The sequence below is a fragment of the Watersipora subatra genome, chromosome 9 (assembly GCF_963576615.1).
Source record: "Watersipora subatra chromosome 9, tzWatSuba1.1, whole genome shotgun sequence".
Classification (NCBI taxonomy): Eukaryota; Metazoa; Bryozoa; class Gymnolaemata; order Cheilostomatida; family Watersiporidae; genus Watersipora; species Watersipora subatra.
Window position 1 is genome coordinate 11,298,010 of NC_088716.1, and position 15,618 is coordinate 11,313,627.

Below are 15,618 nucleotides of genomic sequence, written 5' to 3' on the forward strand. Positions count from 1 at the left end.
ACTGCACTCTGATTCGAAGTCAGTAGGGCCTAAATTTGACCCATTGTCTTCGGATTGGTCCATAAGGTAGTTTACAAATAGATCAGAAGACTAAAACATTTAGATAAACTATTACAACTCGTCAGGAGCAGTGTACTTGCATCAGGAGCCGCTGCGGTTACAGCGTATCCATGTCACTTTTCTAACTCCCTAGTTTCTTATGTTTCTTCTCACAATTTTCAAAGCAACATGATTGAAATAAGTAGTATTTCTACTAGCCTAATATGTTTTACTCAAGGTAAGTCTTTGTTTAACTTGGGGTCTGATGCTGCAACATATATGAAGAACCGTTTAAAAAATCCTCACTCCGGCAGATGTCACTCTGTCTGTGAGAGAGTTATAATATAATAATATTATTAATTAATATTATTATAATATAATAACATAATATAAGTAACATAAATGTCCCCAAGCCAGTCGAGGGGTTAATCCTACCTTTGTTATCCTCTTGTAATCTTGTTTTCTTCTGATGACTGGTTCTTCTTTTGCTCGTTCATTTGAATTTATTGAGAAATCTTCCTCCTGTGGCAAGATTTGAATATAACTCCACCTTCTGAAAACCCTAGAGTTACGCACAAGTCAGCCTTACCTTGTTCTCTTCAAGGTGACCTCCTGCATGAGCTCTCCAACGACGGAGCCAAGATTCAATTCAAAGAGTTTCTCGAAAGCATCATCCTTCCCAAGATGCTCGAGTCAACCAATCATGGGGATAGGGAGTGCCACATTATAATTCTTATGGACGATGATGTGGTAGATTGGGACGATGATTTCCCGCCCTCTATGGGAGAGGAACTTCCACAAGGTAGTGTATCAAGAACTCATTCTGCTATTTTAATGACATTTTTTTCACTTAATTTTCAGGTCATAATATAGGAAATAAGTGATCATTTAGCTGCCTTATAGCTAAAGTTACAAGCGCATACAAAGCCTGTCAACGCCTGATGTCAATATTCATATTGACGGAATATTGACATCTTCAGTAGGCTGGGATGCCATCCGCCCTCACCTGTAACTTTAGCTCTATTGGTTATTGATCTTTAAATACCACTTGAATCCTAGTCTTTTGCAGGTCATTGCATTTATAATATCCATGAATTTGCAAGCTGTAGCCTTTTTTCCAACACATGAAAATTGATATGACCTTTTGCTCATAATGGCATTTTTTAAACATTGCTGACTCAGGTGAATTCTAAAAAAGTGAGTTGCTTTTAAGGTACTCTATAGTTGAGTAAAGTTTTGTGTCTGAATCCAACTTATGGTTTATTTTATGACCTTTGTACCGAGTTCTATACTTACCTTAACTTTTCAATACTTACTGTACATTTTCATATTTCCGCCATACCGGTGCTGCTAGAGTTGTGTAGCATTATGCTCAGCAATTACAGTAGCCTCTTATTTTTCGTGGTTCAGGTCTGGTGCCTTCGGAGAAAACTGCAAATCCACGAAATAGAAGCTAATAAGCTTCCATCTAACGAAGACTCTTTTCCATCGTAAACATTTTTCTTGTTTTCTTAAAGGTTGACTTGCAACAAAATTCACATTACAGTTATTTGGTATCAAAAGATTCACCATGTCTTATTCTGTTGTGTTGTAAGTGCCAAATGTGTCGAAATGTGATTACAAGCTCTTAAAAGCTCAAAAACGAAAAGCCGCCGTAGATTGGAATCTCTTTATTTCTCTGATGTAGTCATGAAATTTATTTTTGTTTTGTCACGTGATGTTCTCACGTGAATTGTAAGGCCAATAAAAAGCTCAATATAAAACTTATCGTAGCACTAGTTTATGACAAACACTTCGGATTTTACTGAAGACCCCGTATCGAATATAGATGCTCGCTACTTTACAGTTTTGTTTCGGTCTGGTCTAATCGGCAAGTCGTAATCTGATCATGTGACCCAATACTTCGGAAATAAGGTATGTTAGGCTTTTCATTTTTATCTTTTTAATCCCGCAAAGCACCGAAGCCGCAAAAGCTGAACCATAAAGTCGCAAGGGATACTGTAACCATATAGAGCATGTAGTTGGGGGTACAATTTATAAAATCAGGGCCATTCATAGACCTCTCTCAAGATTTTTAAAGCTAATTGGTTGTTGCAGTTATTTCCAGTACAGCCATCTACAAGTTCTTCAAATACTGTGAAAATCGTGACATGGCTAAACAGGTGCTCAAGGAACGAGGCCTCAAAAAGATTAGGCTAGGAATTGAAGGTAAGAGGAGACATGTTTGGTTGTGTCACTGCAAAGGTCATTTGTCTCCTGTTCATAAAGTGATTTGCATTTAGTTGCTTAACCGCCGTCTCATTCTAAAAACTTGGACTATCCGTGATAGATGATAGCAACGAGCAAGTGTTAGCTATAACAATAACTAAAAATGAGTTTTCATATGAAATGGAGCCCAGGATAGTTTTGTTCGAATGCTGCAGGTTATTTTTTTGTTATCATGTTCTTGTATTGTGTTTGTTTTTATTGATTCAGGAATCAAATCATTTTGTTATTCATCGGGCCAACCATGTTAAAGTAAATTTTCCAATCACTAAATTAGCATTAAATAAATTCATATGTATTTACCAACCACTGTTAAGAAAAGTACAAATTTTTAAAAAATCGCTATTACACGTAGATTTAAGTTTTATGTTGATCATCGTCGAAAGAGTCACTTTTGATATGCTAGTTTTTATTCAAATACAACGAGAACCAGTCCAAACTGATGCAGCATATTTCTGATACAATCAGGCCCTGTGGTCCATACACCAGCCAGCTATTATTATAGGATAGTTTCAATTAGAAGTCTTGTTGTGAAATATTAAGTTTAGTAGAAAACTGTATAAGCTGAATGTATGTATTTCAAATAATGGAGGCATGGCAAGCACTTATGAACTTTAGTGTGTAACTCTATACATCTACCTGGGAATTGATTACTTGACCTTTTTACATGGTTGTCAATCAACTATATTGACAACTAATTGACAATCTATAATTACCTCTATTGTACAAATATGGTCATATGGCTGGTCCTCTCTTGGTAGGTTATCCGACACACAAGGACAAGGTGCGGAAGAGGCCCGGCAGTAGGCCTGAGGTAGTCTATCATTATGTTCAGCGTCCTTTTCTCCATTGCTCTTGGGAAAAGGAGGAGAGTCGAAGTCGACATGTTGATTTCCAGTGTGTTAAGAGCAAAAGTATTAACAACTTGGCCGAAGCAGTTGCTGATGAGCCTGATCTACAGGTAAGTCACAAGTCTATTAAACTTATTTCGGCTCAAGATTGTGTAGGTCTTTGTGAGGTCATCATCATCTATGATTGTCTAAAGATCTCTGGGAGATGTAGATTTTTTTTACCCTCTGCTTGTCAGTAGCCCTTATCACTAGCAGAATTGTGTTCCGCAAACTATTTAATCAAATGCTTAGTATGTTTATTAGTAGTACGTATGACATTTCATATCTCCATAGCCATCCTTTATTATTTTGAAAATTGAATTCTATCTTTCTCAAGTGTAAAAATCTAGTGCGAAAACTCATGAATAAAATGATTTTCATTTCTCTGAAAAGTATTAACCTATGAAAATAAATCCCATTTTGTCATTGTGTCTGTCTGTTAGTCTGCTGTGCGTCTACACATTCTTTTCCCTGACTTCATCCAAACTTCACATGCACATGCTCCATGCCTTCCAGCAGGTTGATAAAATTGTGGTTACGAAAATCCATCTGGTTCCTAAGATCCATCAATCTGCAGGCTAATTAAAAATAAAAGATATCCCAGGCATCGCTGGGCTTACTGCTATTTCTGTAAAAATATCTCAAGTCCACAAGTTTGAAAGGTTTTGTGTTAGCATTTGCCGAGGATGTCATTCTTTGTATATTTCGATCACAGCAATAAAAGAGATCCCAGGATCAATCGACATAACAAATTTTCTGGTCAAGCAAACCTTTACAGTTTATTTGAGATTGAAGTTTTTTTTCAGGTTACAGCATTGACTTTAGCACTTTGTGAGGTGTTAACTAGCATTCGATTAACTGTGGAATTTAGCATGAACTGTTCACTCTTCCATTAATCGCACTGTTAGCAAACATGGTGTTACACAAACAGCGCTCTCTCATGTAATATCGAAATGTAGACTCATCAACCTCATTAGCTGCTTGTTTGTAAAAAGTGTTGTTTTAGTTACAGAGACGCTCGGCCGACTCTCAACGATCCCATGCAAATGCTATTGCTCATGAGGCGTCTGCAGGGCACAACCCACACGCATTAGAGGGTGCTGCCGCTACCGAAGAAGACCCAACCTTGGAAAGCCTCTCCTTGGAATCAGCTGGATCACCACCAAACAATCAAGCTCATGATTAATAAGACTACACCGAGCCTCCCATGGCCCCCTATCCAAAATAATCTGACAATGCTCGAATCTGTAGGACAGAATTCTACTACATCTTCCCTACTATGTACTAGTTTATGTCATGCTGCATTTTATCACCCTCTGTGAGGACAGGCACTTAGCAGAGTTTTGTGCAATTTCTCCAGTATTTATTCAGGTGTCTGTATCTTTCACTAGATGGTTGTGAGCAGTCATAATGGTCATTAATCCCTAGACATTTCCAGCCTCTCTATTCTCTAGTTTTAGTCTAGATCTAGTTCAACTATTTATTTTCTTCATCGGCCACTCTATTCATTTGAAGATGTTTAAATAGCAGTTGGCAATAAATCATGGCATTGATCTATCCTAACACCACAAGCTGTGCATCCAATATTTTTCAACTGTATATCCCCTGGGTCTGCAAATTGGCTCGCACCAATTCACACATTAGTTACCTATTCTCTTCTTTTCAGGCTGGCGAGGTCAGGCTAAGTTTAATAATTTTGCGAGAATCCTTAGACATTTTGCTCTAATTTGGAAAAAATTGGTAAATTTGGTGTTTGAACAGATTGTTCTACCTCTCTGTTGTAGCTGTTTGTCACACTCGGCCTGTAATATTTATAACAACGCTTTCAAATGAATATATTAATTAAAATGTCAGACTCTTACTAACCAGAAATTGAATAATCCTGTTGAATATTGAATAATTGTTGAACCTGTTGAATAATTCAGCATTATTGCAGCAGTTACTAATTATGTTATACCTTAGCAGCATTCCTAAAAATCTTGAACACAGCAAAAAAACTACGTAGTTAGTTTTCAAGTTATCTTTTAATGAGATGTTTAAATGTTGAGAAAGAAACAAGACTTATGACTTTGAAAGATAAGATTATTTGATGAAAAATCTGTCCTTTCACATGTTACATAACCATTTACTACCTTCCTCACTTAGTGCACATCTGTAGTTTTCCCCATAGCTAGTCATAATACCACACATCTATCCATGTTGTCACAACAAAACGACTGCAAAGATTTCAACAAAGCAAAGCAGGAGATGGTATTGATGTTGGTACTGATTGTATTCTATTGCAGGTGACGGATTATTGATGTAATTAGCGACGATAACGTTCAAAATTACTTAGAAAACAATCTGTCAGGAATTTGTTAAAAACGACTAAACCCTAATTCAGTTGTTATTTCTATAGTAAGTATTCAAGTAAGTATTCTCAGACAAATAATGCGTTACAAGCAAGTGAATTAGTGAGCCTGAATGTAGCCTAGAGCACTGGTTACCTTGTGCCAAAAAATGAGACAATAAGAGCAAAAATATAACTATGGCAAGCACCACCAATGCGCCACCAAATTTTATCCTTTTACTACTGCCAACTTGGACTATACATGCTATATGTGATACGGCAAGATAAGATAACTCTACATTACCTGATATATTTTTACTGTCTACTTTTTTTTGTAAAAATGTTTTTCCGCTAGAATAATAGTGTGCAGTGTACATTAATATCTATTAATAATTGATGCCCAATAAATAAAATAACAACATAGCAAAATAAATGCAGAAATCAAAACCAGAATGAAAAGGACTTGAGCATAGATGAGTTGTAGATCAAACAACGGAGACGAGATGGAAGGTTAACAAGCAAGCGGTTCACACTTTTAAATTATACCGACACTTGCAAGTTGGTAACATTACTAGAGAAATAGTTGTCTTCAAATGTGCAGCATAGAGAAGTCATCCTCAATATCTGTGAATTGGCATTCGGGTGAATTGCTGAGAAAGGCTTTTCTTTGTCTTACCCTCTCACACTTGGGACAATCGTTTGTGAAGCATGTCTGATGATAGACTGCACTACACTTATGACACTGCAACAAACTAGGACAGTGTCAACTAGAACACAAACAAGTAAAATCCTATTATAAGTTGAACATAAAAAACTGCAACAATTTCATACAGATCAAAATACATGATATTTTAGAATTGATTCCCCTACACAATTAGAAGTGTAGTTACGCCTTAGCTGCTTTAATATGCTAAAATCCAATCTCTGATTTTTTACATACATCTACCTTTACAATCACATTGCTAGCAACTTAATTTGAAATTTATGCTACATCAGTTACTAGGTGAATGCCTGGTGTTGCACAAGTAATAAAAAGGTTTCTGAGTAACTTATGATTTTTTATGAGTTCATGAATATGTGCGAGTCACATGAATTTGAATATGTATTCATATTTTATGAATATGTGCGAGTCGTATGATTATGAATATGTATTCATATTTTATGAATATGTGCGAGTCGTATGATTATGAATATGTATTCATATTTTATGAATATGTGCGAGCCGTATGATTATGAATATGTATTCATATTTTATGAATATGCGCGAGTCGTATGAATATGAATATGTATTCATATTTTATGAATATGTGCGAGTCGTATGATTATGAATATGTATTCATATTTTATGAATATGTGCGAGTCGTATGATTATGAATATGTATTCATATTTTATGAATATGTGCGAGTCGTATGATTATGAATATGTATTCATATTTTATGAATATGTGCGAGTCGTATGATTATGAATATGTATTCATATTTTATGAATATGTGCGAGTCGTATGAATATGAATATGTATTCATATTTTATGAATATGTGCGAGTCGTATGATTATGAATATGTATTCATATTTTATGAATATGTGCGAGTCGTATGATTATGAATATGTATTCATATTTTATGAATATGTGCGAGTCGTATGATTATGAATATGTATTCATATTTTATGAATATGTGCGAGTCGTATGATTATGAATATGTATTCATATTTTATGAATATGTGCGAGTCGTATGATTATGAATATGTATTCATATTTTATGAATATGTGCGAGTCGTATGAATTTGAGTAACTTAAGCTAGTCTAAATCTTTACTATAATAAAAGCCATGTCTGTCTTACCATCGTTAGGCTTTAAGAAAAAGTGAACTCATACATTTTGAGGAAGCACGGATGTAAAGCCAAGTGTACTACCACTAAACAACTAACATTTACAATCGCATATCAACCTTATTATAAATTCACCGTCCTGAGTTCTGCGGCCTATACAAAAGTGCAGCCTATATATTGTCTATTTATCATTTTTTGGAAAATGAAGCCGATGCGGCTTACATAGGGGTGCGGTTTATAGTCCGAAAAGTACGGTATAAACATCGAAGCCTTTACTGTAATTTCAAATGATAAAAATTTCAGAAATGATATCAGGAAGCCAGGGATCAGTGCTGGAAACTACCTAATTAATTCTTTTAGTTTTTACTTCTGCATGGACTTGCTAGCGTACTAGGTCATATCATTCTCACCCGTGATGTGGTGTCAAGGTCGAATGGAAATATCACTTGCGTATTGCCGCAAATCTCGCAGAGAAAGCCACGATACTCGCAGGACTCACACCCTTGCACATGCTTGCGAGCGAACTTGACCGCCTTCTTGATCTGATTAGTTAGCGTTAGACTTGAGTTGACCGACCAAAGGTCCTACACAGACAACCATATGACTAGTCAATACGGTCAAGTATAATACAATTATAAATTATATGTACATTATATGGCAGCTGCAAGTGTTCAAATTAAGGGTAGTTACTACCTACTCAAAATAGCTAACTGAAAATCAAACCAGACAATTACTTGCTAGCAAGTGATACAATAAAACGTGATTGGAGGGTGGATAGCCTAAAAACATAGATAGCTGCTGAAACTAGAGGCATTACATCCAAACATTATTAAAACTTATTTCCAATCATGTCACAAACTACAGTATGGCTTTTAATAATTATTACAGAGTTATTTTTGTGGTAACATTTTGGCAAAAAATTTAAAGACCTTAAAACTGTGTTAACACTGCAACCTCAACCCAGCACTGTATGGTGGCATTACCTATACCAGTGCTGTATGGCAATTCTATCTAGCTTACCAGGTTTAGTACCAGGTTTGAAGTACTAGTCCCGCAGCAACTATCATGAAAAGAAATATGAAGTAAGCCAACTGCGATAGCTAATAACTATCACCAAAGTACCCTAGGACACTTATGTATTCGCGGCATCTAACTTTCGCGTTTTCGCGGTGTCATCCTCTCGCGAAAGTTTCATGTGCGAAACTAAACTATCATAATAAACGAGCGAAAAAGCAAAACTAAATAGCTTTGTTCATTGATACTGTAGAATGGAATTTTATAACGACATTTATTTTAACGTTTTTAACGACCACCATAGCATCGTTAATATATAAACCAACAAAATAATCTGACTGTCAAAATTTATTACGTTATTATTTTGCAATTAATTATGATTATTTTCCCATTAAGAATGATTTATAATGATAGGAATTTGATGTCAATGCACACAGCATTAGTAGCGTTATCGTTTGCTGGGGACATCAATCAATGCAGTGAGCACCGTGTGTTGAAAGAAAATAAGACACATGCACTGACACTCGCAGTACTACACAAGCAGCATGGCTCTAGAAAGGTTTGGATTCACCACTGACACCTCTTCAATAACTTGTAATTTTTTTTAGATTTGTTTTGTTTTAAGTGATGTGACTGACGAGACGTTTTAAAATTAAAATAGGCAAAACATGACCGCAATTAAAACGCTCAGAAAAAAGACATCTTTTTCTTTTGAGCGTTTTAACAAAGATCAATTTTGCGGATTTTATTTTAAGTTCATTCGGAGGCTTTTACGCTTTCGATGGGACATGGCCAAGCGGGTGTTTGATAAAACTTAATCTTCTGCAAACCTTTATAAAAGTCGTTAACAAAAATATTTTGCCTCTGATGATGATAATAATGATGCCTAAGAATTACTAGAAGTTGATGTTTGTCTCTATGGCTTGGAATGAAGTGATATTCTACAGCGATAAAAACCGTGTCCATGGCCGTTGGGCAAATAAATTTTCGAATAAATGATGTTGAGGTCGAGTTATCTGAAGGAAGTTATCATTGTGTTGGAACTGACCAAACAAATCCGTTTGAGTTGACTTTGTGTTTGAGATGAAATGTTACATTTTATCTGAGGGCGAGTTATCCGAGTTGGACTGTACTAACCGTAAAAAATTCCCAAAAAGTTGGGGCGGCTCAGCCGGCCAGCTGCCCCAGTGAAAACGGGCCTGTTGATAGTCCAAGAAACAAATGGCAGCAAGCGATCAAATTGCATTATCGACCTTGCCCACACCATTCTACCTGCGGTTCACAATTACACACCAGTCGCAAATTGAAATTTTTTTTATCGGTGAACTGAACCTGAGGAATCTAATTGTTTGTTCCACTGCATTTATTTTCACATCACTATATTTTCGCACTCATCAGAGCTGCGAAATTAAGTTGCTTCGAAATTTTACTCTGTGAGCTACTCACGAAACTAAATACTAGCGAAATATAAGTGTCCTAGGGTAGTCCACATTGCATAGAATGTCTTGCATTTAGACAAAATATCAAAAAAACTTTGACAGCTGGAATATTTCCCGATATATCTGCGTTGCCTCTTTGATACCATCGACCTGCAATCAACCTAAGATTCTACAAATAATCACCGAGAGGGCAACTCTAACAGATCGTCATACAGCGTGCACCAACCTTCAAAGACTAACAAATAAGTATATTTTATTTATTTCTTTGGTAATAAAGGAAACAATCAGCTGGCCAATACCAAAGATCTACATAAGTTTCTGGATTTTGTTCACTTTTAGTGCATATCAGCTGATTGGGTCAAGTACCAGTCTCATCTTTCGTATCTTGAATCAGTGCAACTCTGCGTATACCAAATAACATACAGCCAGTCAGTCACACACACGAATGTGTTACCATGTCTCGTAACAACTAAAACAATTTACTGGAATACCAGAACAATAAAACAGTTAATAAAATCCATCAGAGCGCGCAGACAGCCGATCACATACCTGGACAGAGTATGTGTGAATTTCCTCAAAGAGGTACTCCTTCAGTGAAAACATCTGTTTAAGCTCATCAGCGACTTTAGGGTTGCAGGCAAAGAGGTACCGCTTGAGGTAAAACAGCTGTGTTCTCAGTTGCTATGGTCAAGGATATAATTATATGAGTAACCAGGCCAGACAGCGTGCTATCAATCTAATCAACTCTGCATGTTATGAAAATAAAAATGTAGAAGGGATAAATACGGAAATAATAGAGATGCATCAAAAGAGGCTGCTGAGAATCAGGGTTGGGTAATTGATTTTATTTCAAATAGATCTTATTTCAAATAGGTATTTTATTTGGTATTTGATTCGGAAATTTCACAATATAACTATTTGATTTGATATCGAGAAATTGCAGTGTTTGGTAATTTATTTGGTATTTTAATATAAAATTTCCCATTATCCCCATTTGATTTGGTATTTGGTACTGAGATTTCCAAGTATTTGATATTTTATTTGGTATTTTGTTTTGAAATTTCCAAGTATTACTATTTGATTTGATATTTGGTTTGAACAATTGCCAGTATTTGGTATTTCACTTGGTATTTGGTTCACAAATTTCCCAGTGGTACTATTTGATTTGGTATTTGGTTTACAAAATAGTGAGTATTTGATATTTGATTTGGTATTTGATTTACAAAATTGTGAGTATTTGATATTTTATTTGGTATTTGGCTCTGAGATTTTCAAGTATTTGGTATTTTATTTGGTATTTGGTTATGATAATTTCCAGTATTTGGTATTCTAATTGGTCCGCAGAATTGGCCAATTACCCAACAGTGCTGAGAATGTCACAAGCTGTACATGAACAATTTTTTTGCTCTATAAAGATAAGATACTCAATACCAGGTTTGTGAAATTATGAATTAAATACAGAAGGCTCCCCCTATAATATTATTAATAACGTAAACCCCTGTTTATGTAAATTTCACTAAACAAAGAATTTATGATAAGTTTTTGCATTGTATCACAAAAAAATCCATATCGGTTCTCGAATCCGATCTAAATACTGACTATCCCATAATTAGCCTTAAAAGTATTGTTTTGTCTCTTGCCCTGCTTGCGAAAAAAAATGAATCTTTTATCCTAACTTCTGACCTTAGTTTCGAACAGACAAATGGGCAGACAAATACCACGCTTATTATAGTCAAGATATAGTTATTTTTACATTACTTTAAGCACACCCAAAATCTTTTATTTTTTCTTTGCAGCATTGCATAGACCTTGCTATGGAGAAAAAAACAGCCCGATTTGAGTTGATATTGAAAGTGCCCCCTTAACGCAGTGCCCCCTTTATACTTCCTTAACTTAACATAAAATTACGGTAATTTAATGGACCTTAAACCAAATGTAAGTAATCCATCGTTTTTTGACGTCATCAAGTCGTTTGCACATGCGCTCGTTCATGAAAAAGCCGCCATTTTTGTAGAAAACGATCGTTTTTCTTTGATTTATTAGTAATTTTAAGTGTTGTTTTGATACTATAATAAAAAATTGCAAACAAAAACATCGTTTTCAAATTATCATTGCAAAAGCTTCGTGTTTCTAACGAAAAAATTGTCTATAAAGATGGCCGACAACGATAAAATGACGTCACGAAAAAACGAAGGATAAGACAAAAAAAAGTTGCCAATACAAACCAATAATACCAGAGTTACCATTCAGTCATTAAATAAAAAAATTAACTTTAGTATTTTGTACATTCTGAAGGGCCAATGGGAAGATCACGGAATAGATTAGATTATTTAAATGTAACTTACCCTTTTTATTATAGCGTAAAATATCTATAACGTGAACGTAACAGTTCTCGTAACAAATTATGTACGTCATGGGGGTGTCTACTGTACCCTTCATACTGGTTCAAGATGCAAATGCCTAATAATTGCGTCAAAGTTGAAACCATAAGATAAACAAGACATCAAATGGCAGACTTACCCGGACCTTGCCGAGAGTTGGAATATGCTCATAGAGACTTGGGTTGAGGTAGTTAACATCGAGAAGAGGCATGGACTCGGCAGAGCAGAGAAAATCCCTACTATTCTTGCAAACTGGCAGCAGTAAACAAAAGAGTACAGGTAATATCTCTATGACTCTGTAAGGCTCAACGTTTCTGCACCACAAATAAATAACTCTATAGGAATCATCAAACATATAAACACATGCAGCGTTAAAAGATGGTAGTAGACATATCGTGCTATGATTGTGTCAAATAAAAGTGTTAATAATTTATTTATTATTATTTATTAATTTTATTATAATATTTTATAATATATTATAAAATATTATAATAAAATATATTATTTAAAATATTATAAAATATTATAATAAAATAATTATATAAATATATTATATATATTTATATAATTATTTATTTATTATTATTATAATATTAATTTATTAATAATAATGAAAGTTTTAATAATTTATTTATGTACTTCAAACTCTTTCTTCGTGAGTCAGCAGCCAAGTAAATACACTGTATAAACAGCCGGTGGATATGAGCGCATGTCCAAGCTCTCTGGAATTATGCATTTTAAATAATGATATCTTGAAGTTATCTACACACGTATTACTCATACGTTAGAAATAGTGACTAACTATATGTAAGTATGAAAGCATTTAAGAAATAAAACAAATATACATGCTTGTACACAGATTCTCAGTGTGACCTAACATTGGAAATTTATAGCCAAATTCATAACTCATTTTCAAATGATGTTAAACAATCCTAGCATAGCCGAATATAGATTGCAAAACCCATCTAAAAACATAAGGGCCATGCTTAGAGAGCATTTTATACCAGTCAGCGTCTCTATGAAATAGCAAAGTGAATAGCAACATTTTAAAAGAAAATCAGTGTAAAAAGTGAACAGAACTTATGAAAACACTTTAGAGCATTTCAAGAGAAAATAATCAATAAGCAGTTTTAAGCTGAAGATGATCAAATCATCACCAATTACAACTGAAAATTTCGAATCTCATCTGCAAAAATCAAATTTGTTGCCCCAGAATATACATGTGAAAACATTGACAAAGAGAAGACAAGGTGAAAACAATGTGGTGTTTACCCAAGTGCGTAGAGTGAAAGTTAGCAGTGATATACGTGTACATACGGATAGAGCAAGACATTGGTATGGTTACTAAAAAGAGGCAACACAAGTTTAAATAATATTCAGTTTGATTTATATTTCTTTGGAAAAAGTCAGTTTTTTGGAGTAAATAAAGACTGGCAACATACAAAATACAGCATATCTACCTTTATACTTGCTCCAATCCCAGTTGTAAATAATTTTAGCAGGTATAGACAACTCATCATCGAGATGACATTCAGAGCAATAGTATTTCTTTGTGTAGGAACAGACTCGTGGGTCTCCTGCCAAAACGACATTTAGAGAGAATTCAGAGTTATCTCCACATTACGATGTATATACAAAACAGCAAACTCAACAACTCATTTTGAAAGAGCACATGTAGGTGAATATGATAACCTGCGCACTGGTATTGCTCTTAAATCTGCTTTACTTACTTGATACACCTAAACAACTGAGAATTGCAAGTGTTTTTTTCAAAAACTCAATTAATCAATTGAATTTAATAAGAATTAAACTTTGTAAAACCTTCAACTCATGAAAATCTATTTGGCACCGTGTGAACTAAAGTCTACTATTGTAAGTTGATGGAGCTGAATAGAACCAGATGGAGAGATCAATTGCTCAAACACCCTCAAGGAGCAATATAACTGACAGCTCTTACCCATTCTTCTATGAATATCAACATCTATATACAATACTACCAAATGCTACAGAATATATCATTCAACAAAAGAAATGATAAGGACATGCAGGGAAAGACAACACCAACAATCTACCACACAATAAGTAGACAAATAGCCTGACTTACCATCTGAGTAAGAATCATTACATGTCAATCATGCATTGCACATTGTAATAAACATGAGTGAATTAACTAAAATTAATTAAATATTACGTGTCTATGATGAATACTTTATATTCATGAGTCACCAACGCTGCCGTAGTAAAACTATACTAGTTAAAAGTTAACTCAGATGGCAGAAAATTAAAAGATGAATTTACACCAAACCTTGATCATAGTTAAAAAGCTAAAAAGAATTTGTGCAAAATGACATCACTAGTTGTTATCGTTGCTATAGTTGCTATCAGCTATTATGTTCATGTTGCAGAGTTGTCCGTCCCTATTCTTAGGGACGGACAACTCTGGAGAAGTTACACTTCTCTATTCTGTCAGTCTCTTTGCTACTACAGACATCATAATCACGCTTTCACTTGATCCGAGCGTTTTAACTGCGAGCAAGCTGTGTCAATTTTAATCTTGAAGAATCTTGGCAGTCAGATCACTTCAAACATCAAAAACAATCGCAAATGATAGACAAATATCAATACTTTCTGATAAAATCTACCAAAAATTTGGGCAAGTTAATCTTTAAATTAGTGTTTCACTATAGCACACTTTTTTTATCTCTAATGACATGTGACAACGGCAAAGAGTCAGTGACAAGAGGCTTGTAAGTGGCTGCCAGCAGCGCTAAACAGTTAAATACTCACCATAGATGATTCCAATGGGGGCAGAGCAAGTGAAACACGTATAGTTCTGTGATGCGAGCCCCTCCTCATTACATAACTCTCCGTAGTGCGCGAGTGCATCAGCATATTCATCCTGTAGTGTGGTAACATTTCTTTAACTTCTATTTATCCGTCAACATTGTGAAAGATAAAAGTTAAAAAGTGGGACCTTGGAAAAGATATTTTGAGAATATTTGAATATTCGTCTTCAACAATCTGTAATGAAAACTGCACTTACATGTACAGAGTACAAAGTTCCACAAATGTTTATTATTTAAATTGAAATAATGACAGAAATTTCTGAAATGGTAATATTTGAGTCGTTAAAAAGGAAAGGCTAGTAAAGAAGGTACAGAGCTGTACATGTAGCTAATTACAATGTCAACCAATTACAAGTCACCCAATTACAAGTCAACCAATTACAATGTCAACCAATTACAATGTCAACCAATTACAAGTCAACCAATTACAATGTCAACCAATTACAATGTCAACCAATTACAATGTCAACCAATATTCAAATCTCTGCTCAGACTCTCATCATGCTAAACAACTGTCAAAAGTTGACTTGTAGCCTGATTGGACTTAAGAAACGGAGCTTAGGTTACACGGCTAGGCTGTAAGGTA

The 15,618-nt window shown here is 34.9% G+C and overlaps 2 protein-coding genes across 2 annotated transcripts in view; one reads left to right on the top strand and one right to left on the bottom strand.

The window, feature by feature from the left end:
- Positions 1-4,757, top strand: part of LOC137403577 (BTB/POZ domain-containing protein 10-like) — a 28,486-nt gene extending 23,729 nt beyond the window's left edge. Inside the window, exons 7-10 of the mRNA XM_068089538.1 lie at positions 644-841; positions 2,137-2,247; positions 3,066-3,265; positions 4,201-4,757. Of these exons, the coding sequence (XP_067945639.1) occupies positions 644-841; positions 2,137-2,247; positions 3,066-3,265; positions 4,201-4,380 (689 nt within the window). The 3' untranslated portion in view covers positions 4,381-4,757. The remainder of the gene's footprint in view (positions 1-643; positions 842-2,136; positions 2,248-3,065; positions 3,266-4,200) is intronic.
- A 700-nt stretch (positions 4,758-5,457) lies between these two features.
- Positions 5,458-15,618, bottom strand: part of LOC137404065 (pleckstrin homology domain-containing family M member 1-like) — a 42,588-nt gene continuing 32,427 nt past the window's right edge. The window contains exons 14-19 of the mRNA XM_068090221.1: positions 14,974-15,085; positions 13,647-13,763; positions 12,326-12,438; positions 10,355-10,486; positions 7,763-7,936; positions 5,458-6,265 (exon numbers count right to left, since the gene is read on the bottom strand). Coding sequence (XP_067946322.1) covers positions 6,113-6,265; positions 7,763-7,936; positions 10,355-10,486; positions 12,326-12,438; positions 13,647-13,763; positions 14,974-15,085 — 801 coding nt within the window. The 3' untranslated portion in view covers positions 5,458-6,112. The remainder of the gene's footprint in view (positions 6,266-7,762; positions 7,937-10,354; positions 10,487-12,325; positions 12,439-13,646; positions 13,764-14,973; positions 15,086-15,618) is intronic.